At 37.0% G+C, this 19,242-nt stretch overlaps 1 protein-coding gene across 2 annotated transcripts in view; it reads right to left on the minus strand.

Moving 5' to 3' along the window:
• The window catches only part of ASZ1 (ankyrin repeat, SAM and basic leucine zipper domain containing 1), a 32,719-nt gene that overhangs the window by 11,693 nt on the left and 1,784 nt on the right, over positions 1–19,242 (minus strand). For both annotated transcript variants that reach the window (XM_079303304.1, XM_079303305.1), the window contains exons 3-9: positions 14,903–15,025; positions 11,898–12,009; positions 5,505–5,616; positions 5,133–5,267; positions 2,650–2,762; positions 785–860; positions 373–429 (exon numbers count right to left, since the gene is read on the minus strand). In XM_079303304.1, coding sequence (XP_079159430.1) covers positions 373–429; positions 785–860; positions 2,650–2,762; positions 5,133–5,267; positions 5,505–5,616; positions 11,898–12,009; positions 14,903–15,025 — 728 coding nt within the window. The remainder of the gene's footprint in view (positions 1–372; positions 430–784; positions 861–2,649; positions 2,763–5,132; positions 5,268–5,504; positions 5,617–11,897; positions 12,010–14,902; positions 15,026–19,242) is intronic.

Raw genomic sequence — 19,242 nt, forward strand, 5'->3', positions numbered from 1 at the left:
GACATTCTACAATTTAAGCAATTCTAATATAAGAGAGCTCTTCTTTCTCCAACAAAAATTACCACTTCACAAAGGAGGAGCATGTCTAAAATAGTTGTTTAATATTATCTACTGCTATCCTAGCACTGACTTGCCTTCAGAGAAATCACAATTAAAAACTAAAAATGGTAACAAGTAAAATTTAAACTATATCCTGCTCACTCACTGATCTGTGAGATCAGAAAAAGCCTGTCTATATTCACATTAAAATTCAAGAAGTTGCAGAAGATGCTGAAAGAACACTTGCAAGGTGAACCATTTATAATGAGAAGACATTAAAAACATTTTAAAAAGAGGATAAAATTAAATTAAATTCTAAAGCAGTAAACTGACCTCTATTAAGTCATCTTTTTGCATGGTCAGAAGTTGTCTTAAAGGTATATCTTGTTCCTGTATAAAACAAAGGGGTTCATGCTATCAAAAAGAATTTCAGAATAGAAGTTTTAACTTGCTTTTCTTCCCTGTTTACTTCAGTTTTCAGGAACAAAACCAGCTATAAAACATCATTATTGAAGCAATGAAAGATCTGTCTAGTTTAGAAACATCAAATGTTGTGACTAATGCACATAATCAAGAAATCCAATTTAGTCAATTGCAGTTTAACTTCCCATTTTATAAATAAAATTCTGTTTAAGGAATTTATATGAATTAATACATTAATGGCAATATAACTTCTTTATTATGCAGTAGGTGCATTTTGCTTTCATGGATTACTTCACAGGTAGCAAATATAACACAAAATTACCTTCAATAATTCTCTAATGTGTTCTAGACCAAGACCATGTAAAAATACTTCCATGTCATGAAAAGTTGAACAGGAACTGAAAGATAATTAATGAGACTGGAGTTAGAAACAATGGAAATAAAAAAAAAAATTTAAAAAAAGGAAAAAAAAAGAAAGAAAAAAAAAAAGAAATCTGTAACAAAATGTTACAGTAAAGCTCTCCAGACACAGCATTTGGGAGGAACCTGAGGTTCCACACACCCGCTGATGACAGAAGTACCTTATTAGTATACAACTTTATCTATCAAAAATCTGTAGATGTCTTTTCTAATAAGCTGAATTGAGCCCAAAGGGGATGACTTTCATACATAAAGGTCATTTTAAGTTACAAAACATCTCAAATGAACTTTTAAGTTGGGTTCACAAAAACCTGAAAAATGTGGAAGTGGGAAGATAATTATGTATTCTTATCAGATAACATTCCTATTAATTGGATTCAGTCCACAACTGAATAACTGTGCACTTTCAGTTCCAGTTAAGCCAAGAAAGATTATAAGAAAACAGGACCAGCTGTAATTAAAGACAATGGAAATTACTCCATCAAGAAACTTGTCAGAAGACTACTCTTCAGAAAGTAGACTGAGGAAGTAGTTAATATTGAACTGTAAGTTCAGAGTTTAACATTTATAAACAAATATAAAATATCAATTTTGATTCCCCACTCTACCAAAGGATATAAAAGTGTAAGAGGAGAAATAACTGAACAGCTTTCAACAATCAGATGAACTCTAATAAAATTAAACAAAAGAGCAAATCCTACAAAATCCTGAAAGGACTATTGCTTTTGCTACAACGAATCTTTTGCCAAAATCCTGAGTTATTACATACTTTGCTCTGTCTTGCTGCAGGCCCTGAAATGAAGGTCTGCCTCTTCTTCCCCTCAAAGACTGAAGGAGCATCTTGAGTGCCATCAGGTGGCATGAAGGGCAGCCAGGGAACAGGGCCCAGCCAGCGTGGCTTTAGCAAAGATGGGTCCTGCTAGGCCAACAGGACCTCCTTTAACACAAGGTGACCCACCCAGCATATCAGAGAAAGGTTGTGGAGGTTGTCTATCTGGACTTCAGTAAAGCCTCCAATACTGTCTTCCACAGCATTTTCCTGGGCATGCTGGCTCAGTAGGGGCAATCTGACAACTAAGAACAGACCACGGGCACTGCAAGGTGTCTTTTTAAGACCACGCAGCTCATGCTGAAGGACACAAGTGGATGGTTGAGGACTTCTTAGCAAAGTTCTTGTACAAAATCATATCAGGAATCTCTGAAGCTGCTGAAGCAGGTGCTGATTTAAAGCATAGGGGACCTTCAAGACTCAGGGTCAGGGGCACACTCTGCCAAAACTTCCAGAGCTTAACTCTTGTTCATAATTATTTTTGACTCTCCAACTGATTCAGGAAAAAAAAGAAAAGGGCATAGCTCTTCTTGGTGGCAATGAAGCTGAACACAGACATTTAGTGAAAGCATCAAAAATTTAGTATCAAAGATAAGCACAGAACAAGAAGTATGAAAGAAGGGAGCATACAAATTTAAGAGAGCTGAAATGAACTGAAGTGACATTGGACCCTGCTATCCTATACTTTATACTAAATGAGAGGAAAGAAAAATCTGGAACATGCTTTTTGTTTATATTGCAATAAGGAACTTTCCAATCTTGAAAAATTGATTAATTTTAAGTACATTAATTTAAGTACATTAATATACTTACTGTGGACTCTTGGTAGCACTCCAAACAAGACACATTACGTATCAGAACAACTTAATCATTGATATGTACAAATACAATCTCTTAGGAATGTTTATAACCTACAATTACACTACAACTGTATTTACCCAACACTGTGGTCAGAGACAGCTGTCAGAAATTTGCAGATAGCCTCTTGCTCAGCTGTTTTATGGTATCTCCCTTGCAAATGATTTGCAGCCAAAGAGAGCAAACTAAATATCTGGAAGAGCCAAAATGAATTAATTATTATTAAAACTCAAAATGCATACAAAATATATGGGAGTAAGATTACAATCAATTACTACTTACAGAGAACATGAAACATCTGCCACTTCTCTAAAGCATGTATCTATAACAAGAAGTTAAGACTAAACTAAAAGTTTACCAAGAGTGTTTTTAATTAACCAAATTCCAGCACAATGATGAACACAGAGCACAATGGTATCTATCACATGGTCTAAAAAACCATCTGCCACTACAGAAAAAGCCAAACACCAACATAGTAATTTCTGCTGCTTGCAGGCAAGAAGTCTACATACTCAATGTAATAAGTTCTCTAAAGAACAAAAGGCATGTGACTCTTTTAACATCTCCATTTCCAGTGTATATATAAACATAACATTTATCAATTTACAACTCACAATCTAAGTTAACTATATCTGACATACAGGGATTCTCTCAACTGATTAAAGAACCCTTCTGCTAGGCATCACTATGCAGTGGTGATGGATTGCAGACATTGAACTGCCTCTGTGTGGGTTTTGAGATAGTTACAAGAAAATTCAGCAACAGAAGTAGAACCACAATAAAGCTAAAAAAATGGTGAAACCACTTGCTTGGAATTTAAAACTGAACTAGCCATTTTATATACATATACATATACATATACATATACATATACATATACATATACATATACATATACATATACATATACATGTGGCTGGCAAACAAGTCCCTACTGTGGCCAGCAGGATGGGGGAGAATGAGAAGCAAAAAAACTTTTCATGGACTGAGATAATACAATTTGATATGTGAAGGGGAAAAAAAAACCAAACCCAAAAGATAAGCAGGCACCTACCACCTCCCACCAGCTGACCAATGCCCAGCCACTCTCCAATTTTATTGCTGAACACGATGTTATAGGGTATGGGATACCCCTTGTGTCAGCTGGAGTGAGCAGCCCAGGACTGTGCCTCCCCCCCAAACCCCTGCTCACTCTCAGCCTACTTGCTAGAGATGGGGGGCAGAGTAAGAAACAAAGATGGCCTTGATTCTGCACAAACACTGCTCAGCAACAGTTAAAACACTGGTGTTTTATCAACACTGTTTTGCTCACAATCCTAAACCACAGCAACATACAGGCAGTTTGGAAGAAAAATTACTTCCAGTCAAATCCAGAATAATACAAAAGAAAAATATTTTCCCTCCTAGAAACAGTTTCTGCAGACATCCTCTGTATGACAGCCCCTTGGGCTGGCAACAGCCTGAAAGCAGACACTGAAGCTGGAAGGAGCTCATAACCATTAAATATCTCAATACTATCTGCAAGACTTTGTACCAATTGTGTGAAAGTTAGCACTTTGGGTCAAGAGACAAGAGCCATCTCTCAAGTGCGACAAGCCTGTATTCCCTCCATGTCAGAGAAAGTCATGTTATAAGATTATATGGCTGTAACCTGCTGAACAAGTTGTTTATCAAAGGCAGAAAGCATTTGTAACCCTTTTCAGTAACCTGAGCCAGCAGATCACTGAGCCTCAGACACAGATCTTGCTAGCTTCCACTGACAGCTCTGTGCATAGTTATCATTTTTGCTCCTGCCTAGCCCTTTCTGGCAGGGAAAAAAAAAAAAAAAAAAGGCAAAAAAAAAAGCTGTAAATTACAATTCACAGGAGTGAGTTATACATTTTTGATGAGCCAGTGTAAAAAGCTGCATCATTCGTAAGTGCAACTCAAAACAAAATACACAGAATATGGTCTGACTAATGCAGCATGAATCACCTGATAACAGCATCAAACATACTTATATCAGGAGAATATATGTTGTCTTCAGTAGCTCTCTACATTTGTAATTTGTGGCTGCTCTTTCCAAGATCTCATGGCCAATTCAGATTATTTTACATCTTCCTCCAGAGAACAGAATCTGAAAATGGCCAGTACCAACTCCTCTTTTTTGGCTTTAGCCTTTTCCCTTCCAAGCTCAATGAGAAACTATACTCTACAAATCAGTTTGGTATCTGCATTCTCTCACATACTTTGGCAGATAGGTAAAAAAACCCCCCATTTTTTATACTTCTCATATCAACACTAGAAACATGAATAATCCCTTGTTTTGTATTCTACATCTAAAGTCAATGATTCTGAAAGAATTAAAAAAAAAAGTTTCCAAAACAATACAATATAGCCTTTACAGCACTGTGAAAAGCTGTGAAATAACAGATAACAGACTGTTATAAATATAAATGTAACAGCAACTAGTATTCAACTAGCTGCTATAAATGTAGTAACACTTCTAAAGAAAATTATACAATTAATGAACAGATTTTTGACACAAAACACAGAATTTACATTTCTAAGAGAAGTGAAATACCTCTAAATGTTTATTGATTTTTGCTAGATCTGCTGCTGTTTTTTCATCCTTGGTCTGTAGATTTTTATCAGCTCCTAGCTCAAGCAACTTCAAAATTACACTTTTATGTCCATGCTGTGCTGCCCATATTAATGCCTGCAAAGAACAACTTCGTTTTACCAATTTTACATATGAAGCAAACCCAGTTTCAATCAATAAAGCACAACCCAATAAGGAGACAAAGACAATTAATGCAAGAGGATCTCAAAGTAGTGTTAAAGCAGAAAATTCTTAGGAATATTTCTCAAAAAGATGTACTTCAAAACAAGCTAGTGGCTACTTACTTTTTAAGATTTTTATCATTAAATACTACACACAAAATAAATCACTTACTGTATATCCATTTTCATCTTGGGCATTTATGTGTGATCCATGAGCAACAAGAAAAGCAACAACCCGAGGATAGCCTTTTCTAGCTGCATACATCAGTGCAGTCATTTGCTTCCTGAAAGGAAAGGCACCAGGTGAAATAAAGTATGTCAAAATGTAAAAAGAAAAAAAGGCAGCACACTTCTATTTCCATTTAAAAATTACTTTTAAAAGACACAGCCTAAGTGATGTGTTCTACAGCCAGAACAATTTCAATCCAAAGTTTGGAAAAAATATACAGCTTCATTGAGGGCAAGATGTGCCTTTCAGTATTCTGTTTGTTTATAAACCACTGATTTTTCTCTTTCATCTATCATAATTAATCTCTTATTGGTGGAAAGTAATTGTTGGAATACTTAAAGGAGATGCCTCATTCCAAAGTGCTCTCCTTTGAATTGTCTCAAACCAAGACATGATCTTATCCTTCTAGAGATGCTTACAAGATGAAGCCATTGTGAAATATTGCTCAAAAGCTTCTGTTTGCAAAGTATATTTCCAGATGCCTGACACATTCTTGTTGAAATAAGATTGCAGAATTAAGGAAAAAAAAAGCAGCATTGCAGGAAAAAGATTGAGATTTTCTGGTTGCTACTAAGGAATAAGATTTAAGCTAAAATATTTTACTACTGTTGTTTAATTAGAAGCTACTGTATTTTGAAAAGCAAGAGCTTTTCATGAAAAATACATATTTCTTGTAATGTACAGCTCCATGTCAAAAACCTGCTTTCCAAAGATTATTCTATTTTACTAGGATATACCTGAGGGGAGGACTATTCTTCTCAGTACTGGGTTTCTTAATACTAAGTTCATCAACCACTAGAGGGATCCCCAAATTCATATGTGTTAAAACAACTGCCTTAAAATTTCTGCCACTTTCCAGAGAGTATTGTTAGAACTAAGGCTTTGCACATCTTCCTTTGGTTTCAGTCATTCATACAAGGATAATGTTTTGTCTTACACAAACACATTTAAAAGTGTACTGAATGAAATCCAGTAACTTTACAGATTTCAAACAACCTTATGCTAGGGGGAAAAGGTCAATCACACAGAGATAAGCAAAATGAAAGGCAACTATTCCTTCAAGACATACAGTCAACAACATAAAGGAACTTGGTAATGAAGCAAAAAGACTTGCATCAGTCTAGAACTTAGTTCATAAACACTACACAAGCTGAAGGTCTGACTGTATGTGAAGAGACATTTCAGCATGGAGCACAGCCAATCAGGTTGCACAGAGATTTTTAGTCTCCATCTTTAGTGGATTTCAAGACCAGATGGCAACTTAGCCCAATTTTACAGCAGAGATAGCTTTAAAGAAGTTGGACTAGAAACTTTCTAAAATCCCTTCTTACCAGAATTACCCTGTGAACCTATGAAGATTACTATAAAAATAGAGAAAGATTGTAATCTCAATCTTCAGATCAATAACTGATGTCTATATATCTCACTTTCTCTACAGGTCTCTATAGAGATGCCTATACACAGGAATCTGTATTTTAAAGAAGGAGCAGAAGTTGATTATAAAACCTAATAATTTGTAGCAACAAAACTCAAACTTATTTGCCCAACACAGACACTCACTCCCAACATTTATTTCTTTTCAAGGGTAGGTAGCCTTTGATGAACCTCCCATGCCATCCCTTTGAAGTATTTACTATTTACATCTGACTGAAAAAACAGTACAATCACACTTGATCGAATTTTCATTTCTCCTGCTCTCAAACTGCTTTTTAGAATTTTGATACTATTTCACAATTATCTTCTGCTTTTTCAAAGGAAAAATACAAAAAAAAAAGCCCTGATGCTACAGAATAGTCTTTTCTCCAAAGAATATGATGTAGTTACAGTTGTATAGTACTGCAGGGATGATACCTGAAATCAACCCAACAACACAATTACACTAAAAGCCTCTAAAATAACTGCTCCATTTGCAAGTAAAACTCCATAAACACAACATTTAAGAGGTCCATCAACATGATTGCCCAATTAGTACTGCAAGCATTCCATTTGAAAACTTGTATTTTAATTTCAAAGGATACAATGTTTCAGGATAGAAACATGCATTGCTGCACAAATCTGCACCTCTATATGCAAGAGAGTGCCCTGCTCCACCCCACGAAAGAAGCGTCCATTTATATGTAACAGCCACAGGAGGGAGACACGAGCATTGGGGAAAACAAATCTTGTTTTCCTCACCCTGCAATAAAACCCCACAACCACAACAGCAAGCTTTAACAAGGTAAATCCACTGTTTCCTGCTTAAGCTGAAGACAAACTAAATGTACTGGTACATCTTAGTGCAATCTAACCATCCAGACTGATCTTAAAAATCCTGTCATCATTTTGAGGAATTGCTGTGTTTCAGCAGTCTGGCTTGCAGGTGACCTTCTTGCCCAAACACCCATTAAGTCCTTTTGTATGGTACAATTTGCCACATGAAATTTTTCCATATTGAATATGATACTCAAGTCATAGTCAGTAAATAAATAAAATCTTAAAAAGCATATAAGCAATTTATTAATTAAACATCTAATTATATTTGCTTCCAGTTTTGCAGCACCTATATAAAAAGCAAGGTATCATGCAAATGAAAAGAGATTTTTGTTTATTTGTTTTTATCTTTAGAGTCACAGAAAATTCTGAGTTAGAAGGGACCCACAAGGATTATAGAGTCCAACTTCTGAACCTGGACGTGACAAGCCCAAGAATCACACCACATGGTTGAGAGCATTGTCCAAATGCTTCTTGAGCACTGTCAAACTTGGTGCTATAAAACCATTTTCCTGGGGAGCCTGTTTCCAATGCCCAACTACCCTCTGGCAGAAGAACCTTTTCCTAATATCCAACATAAATATCCTCTAATAGCTTCAACCCTCTAAGTCTCCCTTCTTTTATATTAAGACTGGAGAAAAAGACAAAAATGGAAGCTTTTTCAGTTTTTAGGGCCACCCAAAACTTTGTATGTGACATAGACACGAAGGCACAACCAGAAGTTCTTAAAGGCTCACCTCACCTTGTGGAAAAAATGGGGCAAAATTTTTATCACAAGACAACAAGCTGAGTAAAACAGACCTACTACCCTGAAGCATCCTATCCTGGATAATCAGGAGCCATGACAGAACTGGGGATAAAGTTTTGCCTCCTAGATGGCAAGATCTGACTCAAAAATGTACTGCATAGCTGTCACTAAACTGAATCTGTGGTACAGAATTCACCACACCTGACAAATAAACATGCTTATGTTTGGGATCATGATCTCAAGCAATACAAATTCCACCTCCCTGGAAAATTTCCTAAGAAGGAGAGGAGATGTCTCCTATTTACACACAGGTTTCTTTCCATTGGGGAGACATCTATAGAAAATTCAATATTTCAAGTTGGTGGTCTTGACAAGTTGTAAGTGAAGTCTCATAAGTGGATATGTGCTTATTAACTAGACCAGTGTACCAATAAAAAAATAAATACTTAAAAAATATAACCGTTAGAAAACAATTTAAGCCAGAGTTTAGCCTCAATCTTTTCTTATTGAGATCCCAAAGCAAGGAAATGATGCTGCAAGACACTATTTTAGTCTACTGATCTGTAAACTGAACAATGCCTCAGACAAATAGGAAGCATCTTCAGAAGCTTTTGGAGCCACCTTCCCCACTCCACTGCTGCACATTAAGCTTGGAACTGAGAAATTAAGTGGCACAGTGTGTTCACAGCAACAGAAGATAATCTATTTGACCATTTTCTGGCTTAGAGGGATTTAGTGATGAAGTGGGAAACCCTATATAATAAGTAATATTAGAAGAACATACTTTAGTATAACTTTAGGAAAGCACTGCAGATTAAAAAAGGCTTTTAAAAAACACTACTTAAAGATTGCCAGGCCTTACAAAGGGATAAAGTATATAATTTACATTTTCTAGCCAGAGGAAGGTGAATGACACGAGATAAGCAAAACAAATTTCTCAAGGTAGCACTCACTTAAATGAAGTATTCAGGCTATAGCAGCTCTACAATGGCTATTCACAGCAGGTCTTACAATGCCTTCTTGTTTCACCTAGCCATTACTCTACTTGTTTGACTTTCAAAACCCTTTAGCTAGCACTTATGCTTTGACACACTACATTCTCATCAACAAAACTGTTTTTACAGCCACCAGTACCCAGTTCCCAATTTTGATATAGCAAAAATATCCTAAATTATCCTATGTACTGAATACTTCCTTCTCAGAACAGCATCCCCTTACAAAGGAACTATCCACCTACCCATTTCTAAACTCACCTTCTTTCCTTGCATTTCAAAAATCAGTTTCTTTCCCACTAGTCCTTCACCATTCTACACACACTTAATAAATTAGACCCACTCCCTCCAAGTTTCTGTGTATCACCTCCAGATGACATGAAATAAAAGAGCCTACTGGTTGCCCTGATGGTGCAACAGTGAAAGGATAACTACTAAATCCTGCCTTACAAGAAGGTTAAGTATTTTGTTTTGCATTCACACACATTCCAGTGGCTGGTGGACAAAAAAGAAACTTCCTAGAACCATTCTGGTTCTTACACACTGAGAAAGCCAAATAATGAGAACCTTAATTCTTCACCTGCAGTAAGCTGATCACACAGAAAGTACTTTCACAATAATCTCAGCTCATTGCCAATTCTGATCACTACCAAGAACATCCTATTTCCTCTAATGAAATGGGACTGCAGTGCCACAGAGAGGGGCTGTTTGATCCCTTATGGTCACATAAGGCAGTTTATTGTGTTTTATTTTCATTTTTGAACACTGAGCAAGAAGTCCATGAGAAACAGCAGCTGCTACCTGAGAAGACCCAATGATGGAGTGGCATGCACATATGTCAAATACTGGAAAGGCATAAAGGTCTCAAAGGTTTCAGGTAACAAGGTCTGGATTTTTCAAGCCTCTGCTTTTCTTTAGCACAACTATGACACTTCTGACTGTCCCTTAATTTACCTTTTCATTTGAGAAAGACTACTACTGCTAAAGTGAAAAAGCCACAACCATATCAGCTGAATGCATGAATAACTCATGTTAGCACAAGGCCTAATGACACAAAAAGATAATAAATAAGTATTTGTATATAAAGATCAACCATGCAAAACATACTCTAAGTTTATAAACAACATTTTAAAATTATAATTCCTACCACTTGTATTAGCATTCACACTCTTTTCCCCCAAAGTTTAGCCAAAGGCCTGTCCAACTGCAAACCTGCAGCTCTGCACTCTCGCTTACATTTCCAACACCCAAGACAAAGTTAGTAATGCAAAGACTTCCCCTATTTTTTAAAGCAGCAAGTTTATTCTAACACTCAGCTATCTGACAACAATAAGATGCCCAAGATTATTTCAGAGCATGTAGCTTTCTCTTCTCTCATTAACAATTTCTAATCTCTTTGATAAGAATAAAAGAATGGCATTTAAATTTGGTACTGGACATCAGCTGCAGTTCAGCAGAACTCTGTTTGCTCCTTGTCTATCAGCACTATGCTCATACGAGGTTCAGGGCCTTGAGTAATTGAATTCTTCTATGGAAAACCAAAGGCCTTCAGTTCTACTATTTTTAGAGAGCTACTCAACCTACATACCCCAGGTAATATAATGGAAGCAGCGTGGTATAAAAAAATTCTGTTAGATGAAAAACCAGTTGACCTAAACAGTATTTCTTTTAGCAGAGGCAAGACAATTTATCCTGGGGTAAATCCAGAATTTGTTTCTTTTTGATGTAAAATAAAGCATTTCATCAGACTGTACAACTACAGACATCTGACATTGCACTGCTTCAAACTGCTGAGTCATAAAGTTATAATTGAAGGACGCTATTACTTGTTTCTAAAAGGAGTTTAATCTCTTTAATCCAAATTATTCCAGATTGCAGTGGAATAAATGTATTACATTTACAGAACTTTGTTTTGGACAGGAAGCACTCTGTGAAAATAATACAGCCAGATACCCACAAAAAATTCAAAAGTAGGATATGAATTGAAAAAATTTATTGATTTAGCCTCATCCCTATGCAGAAGAGGCAATATTATTTAGGAAAGGCAGAGGACATATTTCTTGCCCTTACACCTCAGTCAAGTGAATAATTAAGATTAATTGTGATTTTGTTCAGCTGAAGAATACACTTTCAATTTGATAAAGCTGATTACAGTCTTATTTACTCAGATTAACAATTGTACTAATAGGCATAAGTATCTGGACACTTATCTTTTCTTATATAGCACTGAAATTACAAGAAGTAAGTACATTTCATCTTCACCACCACCAATATATGTCTATAAACACGTCTCTGTATAATAATATTAAATTTTGCACTGTATTCACATTGTGGGGTTTTCAATACCTGCAAGCAAGGTTAGGGTCAGCATTCCTTGATAGAAGCAGTTCAACAGTGTTCAAGATGTTCTCCTCTGAAGCTTGTGCAGTACATGCTGCCATCAACACAGTATATTTATCTGTTCAAAAATTCACATTTACAGAATTAAAAGTGTAAATACCATGCTAATCCAGCAGTTCCTTTAAAAGTCTTTATATTTTCTAGAGTTGCTACTGAGATGCTGATGCTCTACAATATTTGGAAAAGTCTAACAATCTTGTTTTCCTGTCTGTGAAAATCATTAGAAAGATCAGGTAAGACAAATGCACTTGAGGAGAGAGATGAGAGTGAATCACAGTAGTAAAGGATCTATTCCTGAAGTTTAGAATAGCTTGGGAGTACCCCAAAACTACAATAACAGCTTAACTATAGATGTTTATTTCTCAAAACACATTCCACGCCACTAGATTCACCCCCTGTTACCCCCCCTTCCAGTAAATGGAAGTAACAGATGCAATGGATAGAAAAAGGTAAAGTAAATGTATTATGAACATACAACAACACCAATTTTGGGGAGAACAGATGCCCACATAAAAGGCACTTTAAGCAAAAGGGCTTCTTAAAGAGGAAGAATTACATACATTAACTTACTATGGTCCAATAGTGGCAGAATTATTAAAAGTATTGGTTTAGATGTGGATGTAAAGAGCATCTACACAGACCATAAGAATGCCAGCATATTTACTTCTCCAGTGCTGAAACCAGATGGGTGTTCCATACCACCTGGGCTCACAAATCAAAACTGTACATGTGCTCTTCGCCCACAGAACACAGGAGACCTCCTTTCTCATGATTACCATGGTTTCCATGTGGGAAACAGAACACCTCAAAGACCTTAATTGGCCCCAGTGTCATTTAGAAGACTGCCATTTGAGTAACTGCTCATTTTGTTTGTTGCACAAACTTGTTCACAAGTCCCAACATGCCTTCATCCATTTAAGTATAGTATTAGCTGCACCTACCTCATATCCTATCAAGTGTTACAACACATTTTCTAATTTTCTTGTAGAAATTTTAAGACCATGTATAATTACCATCTTCATTCTTCAATGAGGTCAGATTTAATTTCATTTCATATTTAAACATGAAAAGTTTGTTAGGCATGTTACCCCCACTGTTCTCACCAATTCTTGTCCTCCACCTCTCCAACTTAGCTTCACATTTAAATTAATTTGGTTTTTTAATACACCATCTTTTAATTTTCAACTGCCTCATTATTTGATACGCTGACAAATTTTTAATCAAAATGTTTAACCTGATTATCAACTAGAAAATTAATGGAAAGATGGCAGGACTTTAGATAAAGCACTGTCAGTCTGGAATGGTATTTGGGAGAAACCTGCAGTTGTGTTTGTATTCATTACCTCAGCCAGTGATAAAGAGTGGGAAATTTATTTGTTAGCCTATCTATAGCTCATACACATGAGCAAGAGATGAAAGGTAAGAAGCACCTTGGAATTCACAGATTTTTCTTTTACAGAGAATAACTGATAAAAGACTGTAAAAAAGATGTTTATGTTCAGACTAGATAAAAATTCCAGCAGTTCTGGTGAAATTAATTCCTCAATGATGCAACATTCTGAACCCATCACACAGCAAATGATGTATTAGTTCTTGTCAACTACCAAAAAGGGTAAAATTACATAACTAGTTATAAAGAATGACTGAAGAGTGAGTCAAGGTGATTAACAGTATAGATGTTTATTATGATTATAAGCATTAAAGGGTAATTATTACAGGATCACTTGTATGATTGCCTGCTGACATAAAGAATAGCAGGAGGGCTGGTGAAATTTAGTGCCCCCTTAGGATAGCACAGCTCTACTGAACACACATGGCCTGACCCAAACCAATGACTTACAAGACTGCTCCTGGCTGGACAGCACTCTGCTGCCTATATGCCCTAGTTACAGTCTCCCTACACAGACTAACAGGGAAACAAGCCAAGAAACCTGATCCTAGCAAGGTGCCACTTTGGGCAAAGACAGCTGATCAACAAATGAAAAAAATGCCATACATTTGGTTACCTGGTCAGCCTGAACAATTACCCATAGCAGTTTTTGCCCCATTTACAGCTTCCTACAGCCACAAACAAGGAACAGGTTCAAGCTGTAGGCAGACACATAGAAGTTTTCTGAAACTGGCTACAAGGACAGTGATTAGAAGAAGGCATGATTGCTTTTGGTGTAGGCAATCTATTCAAATCTCATGCTCTGACTAACTGCTGAGAGGTTAGAAAAATTTTCAGAGCCAGATTTACACCATCTGTATTTCAGTCTACTACTACAGCAAGTACTGGCAAGTTACTGGAAAATATGATCAGTGTTCTTACATACTTCACAGTACTGTGGGATAAATATTCCAGTGCAATGGAAGAGATTGAAAATAACCACAATTTAAGTAGAAAAAGAGTTATTATTAGGCCAATAAAATTGACAGAGGAACTGATACCACTTGGAAGTTACACAGAACTCTTGCAGAGAAAGGTGATGTATCAGAACAGTGAAGAATAGTTTTCTTACTAGAAAAAAGAAAAATTGCACTCTAGTTTTAGAGAAATCCATGTTAGTTTCACATGACTGGAAAGCTATTCATATTTCTACCTGGTTTCTGCATGTACAAAGTTCATAACAGGATCAAACACAGCAAGTCTTACCTGCACAACTTTACACTACAATTTTTGAGCAAGTACTCCCAAATAATTTTTTAAAACACACTTGGAATTTGGGAGGTGTGGGGGAAAGTGGAATTGAGTGAGAAAGAACAATAAAATGCATCATCTGATTCCAAACAATTCGAAGAACACAATTGTTACTTTAGAAATACTACTTTTCCTTCAAAACTGGGAAAGGTAGAGTGGACCCCAGTTCCACTTTTGATTTTTTTCCCCAACACAAGTAAACAAGAGAACAGGACAGAGACCATGTCTGGTACTGAGCATTACCAGCCAGTATTTTTCATTCCCATCTTACCTATTTCAAAACATGCATTAGCACCTCTGTCCAGAAGAAGACGTACCACTGCAAAGTTAGCCACACTGGCTGCACACATCAGGGGAGTCCATCCAAACTGAAAGCTAGTTTCAATGCTGATGCCTGTCAAAATTAATGAAATTTAAACAATGAAACTGCATCACAACAAACACACCTTTTATAAAACTTACTCTCAATATGTATTATTACAAAGGTTACACCCTGTTTGCATTTAGTACAAGGGAGAGAAACCTCTTACGGCATTTTCTTCTTTATTTTTTTTAACACATCTTTATTTAGAACACCAGAAAACAACTTTTAAAACTGACATCAATGTAGCCCAGTTATCAATCCAAGGAGTTAAGCACCACAGAAAGACTACATTAAAAACCTCAAACATTTAGCTGCACAAGTAATTTCATATAAGCATACAGAATCTGTTTTCTCTGCTTCAGTGCAATAGCTTTCTTCAATGAAAATGAAAAAAATTTACTCTTGCCAAGCCAAGAAGACTGCTGTGGAAGCAAACTGCTTGTCAGGCAATTAGGATCACAACATCTAAGGTTTTCTGCTTCACAGCTCCTTTTATTCTCTGTCCTGCAAGACAGTTAGCTAGCAGATTTGTGTTTGGTACTAACAAAATATTATCTCAATAAAAAGAAGAAATAGGAGACTATGCAAGTCAAACACAATTATCAGAATTGTTTGTTACTCTTTATGATAGCCAGAATGGCTAAAATGGCTAGAAGCCATGCCTGTCAGACAGTCCAGCCCTCCCAAATGCACTGAGAACCAAGTACCAGACCGAGATACTCATCTAACTTTTTAATAAAAACCTGTATGCCTGCTTCAATCCTTCAACAAATATTACTTCCTCCAGAAAAGTTTCCATATTAGTCCTACAGTGACCATGGATAACCAAAAATACTTCATCAGGAAAAAACACTCCAAAAAACACTCCAAAACTATCCTAAGAAATTTGTGACAGTTAAGCTACATGCACACTTTTTCATTCAAAATGTGTGGTTTCTCTGTCTTGGTACTGTGTCAAAGATGTGTTCAGTGTAGCAATACAAAGTCATTAAAGCTGAGGTACTAACTGCTTTACTGCTCTAGGATTCATTTTTTAATTTCTTAAGATCACTGGAATTGTAGAATCAATAAAGAGATAGCAATTCAATGCAAGCCATGTGTTGAAGCATTCTAACACCTGCAAGCCACAGAATTTACTACCAAATCTCCTTAGAAATGTACACACACTAGCTGCAGTTAACATGACAGCACACTGGCCTATCTGCAGTGTACAAAACTTCTCATTGAAGCCCACATAAGTTCTACGAGGGAAGCCAACAAATGTCCTTCAGCAGCCATATCAGAACTTCCTTGTAAGTCAATTCAAGAATTTAGCAAGTCTGATATTCAACAGTCCACTAAAGTAATACTCGTAAGAAAAAAATACCCAAAAACTGTCACACTCTCAGCTTGAAAAAGTCTCTCTTCCTTGTGAGAACAAAAGCAGTCCATGTAACTACAGCTCCCATCTAGAGCTTTCTTTAATACATATTGGAATAACAGTGACAAGTTATCTATCTGGCAGTTACATATAGACTTGATAAAACACTTGAAAATGCATTTTCTTCAATGCTTTCTTTACATGTATAGCAGCCACTATCTGCCATGATGCTGGTGTTTTTTCCAAGTTCTAGAAGTAGAATGGTCTACCTGGCATTACATTGTTTGTCTTGCATAGTCTCCTACTATCTTGGTACTAACTGCCTTGAAGTACCACTTAGTGTGTCCCAATGCAAACAAGCTCTAATCCCAGAGGAAGACAAGGAAAGGACAACTGAAACATGAACAGTCATGAGGCTTCTTGGCTGCTTGGTTATTGGAGCTGTTGACTGAACCAGAAATGTATCACCTTGATGACTACTCAAATAGGTTCTTACTCTCATTACATGAGCTGTTACCGAAGTAAGCAGTGTTAGTTCAGCACTTTAAATGGCCCTTGAGATTTTCTGCTTGAGAAAACAGTGAAGCTCAGAAAAAACTGTTTATTGAAAAATCAGGCCAGATCCAATAGCCAGAGAAGTGATGCTGGTCTAGCACAGGTCCAACCCATATGAGTGCTGTGTATTCCCAGTAGGTGCACGTGCACACACACCCACCACTGGCCACAGAGATCAACACAAACAGAGCACTCATATGAACACAGCAGCCCTGGCACCATCCTGTCATCCATCCCCTCCAGCTGCTGGCACCACAGACACATTGGCTCTGACCTCTGGTCCCACTCCTGTGTCTGGCACAGCTTCCACTCACCCCGTCTCTACAGTTGCTTGGCCCCTAGGCACAAGGACCTTGTGTTACAGCTGGGAGTCCCTTGCTCTGAGTCTGTAATTTCCCTGCACATGGTCTCTGCTCCACTGAGACTGCTGAGTAGGCTACTGACTTCCATGATGGGCCTGAGAGCAGCTGGACCAGAGCATTATTTGGGCTCCCCACCTGCCATTATCTGTGTTCCTCTGTAGATATGAGCAGAGGAGCTTTTTAGTTACACGGCCCCACAAATTACAGCTAGAGAAAAACCAGATGCAACATTCTTCTACACAACCTGAGTTAGAGATAAGTATCTTCCTGTTTAAGCAGCAAATGGGAGACAAACAGACAAACTCTACAGCAGAAAGCATGTGAAGAATATGTATAATAGTGAAGCAAAAGAACAGCAAAGTAAGAATTGCATTCTTTTTGTGACTATCACTGTTTCTCCTATATCTCTTTCAGATGCTTTCTTAACTGCAGCTAATAATAGCTATAGTAGAAAAACTGTTTTTACAGAGAAAAACATAACTCTGCTAAATAATTCCATTTTGACACCAAAAATACAAGGTCTTGACTTTCATTCAGTTAAAGAACAGGTCTTAGTGTTGGAATCCATTCACATCCAGACATCATTTACTTAGGGGAAGTTTGAAAATGCTTGATTCTCTAAGACTTTTTTCTTAGGTCTGCTTAGGTCTTTTTTCTTAGGTCTGCTCTCACACGACCTTAAAGCTGAGTCACACTAGAGCCGCTGATGTCTCCCTCTGCTGGGCCAGCTATAGTGGTCACCTGACTCAGGGTTCAGAGTTCTGAACTGGCTGAAAAATTATTCTCACACACTAGGCACCCTCCCATTCCTGTTGCTTACTACTACATATAATTATCTGAACTGGCTCACAAAAGATGAGATGAGCATTCATTTAAAGATACAAGTTGAATAAACTGTTAAAGGAAAACGGAGGATTTGACTGTAGTTATATCTTTAATCAGCCTGTCAGAAAGTCATAACTTTTAATTCAATTTTAGGAAATGGAACACATGAATTACATGGTGTTAAGTATTCTACTTTAAAGCAAACAAAAATGTCCAAATCACCTTTGAAGGTGCTACTTTCTTGCCTTACTTTTTGTGACGTACTTCAGAAACTTTATCCTAAGGTGCCATTTAACAGAAGTTGTAAGGAAAAACACTGTGCTTGTCCATCTCCTAAAGAAACTGCTTCAGCATCAAAAATACTAAAGCAACAGCTAATCAAGCCAGAAGACAACACAATCTCACCCTACCTAAAGGGATAGCCCCAGCTGTTGCTAGGAAATCCACTTCCAACATAAACCTTGAGTTTGGCTGACTGCTGCTAGTGAGCCTCCTACAAGGTCTACCAAACATATGCTAAAGGTATTTCTGGAGGCAAAGATTTAATCTGAGCACAGATCTTCTGAAGGACAATATTACCTTTCTTCAGAAGGGCCTCCATAAAAGGCACTGTGTTCTACTGGTTTGCAGAACTGTACTGCAAACCATAAATAAGAATATATTTTCTCAAAGCAAGACAGATGTATTTCATGACTGTGCTGCACTTCTTGTATTTCAGTCCATGCAGTAGTTTCGCTTAATTTAAAAAGAAAACCATTCCCTCATTGTGGTGAGAAACAGTTGGCTTCTAAAAGGGCAAATAATGTCATTGTTTCAGAACTCAGAAAAGCCCATTCCTAACCAAGAAACTACTTCCCTAAGACAGATTTTCCTCACAGAACAAACTCCTGGTTACTATATTCTCCTTGCTTGCTGAAGCAGAACTTCCTGACAATTATCACTAGGCAGGTCAACTCAGCTATGCAGTTTCTGATTGCCCTGGATGCTTCAATAAGTGATCCAATCTTCCTAACATTGATTAACAAACACATTAAGGACAAATACTGAGTAACAGAACAGGGAAAAAGGCTTTCAGTGCTAAAACAGAACACGTTTTAGCAACAAATACCACAAAAAGCCCCGTCAGACCTTCCAGAATCACAGAA

The sequence above is a fragment of the Erithacus rubecula genome (genome assembly GCF_903797595.1).
Source record: "Erithacus rubecula genome assembly, chromosome: 4".
Taxonomy (NCBI): domain Eukaryota; kingdom Metazoa; phylum Chordata; class Aves; order Passeriformes; family Muscicapidae; genus Erithacus; species Erithacus rubecula.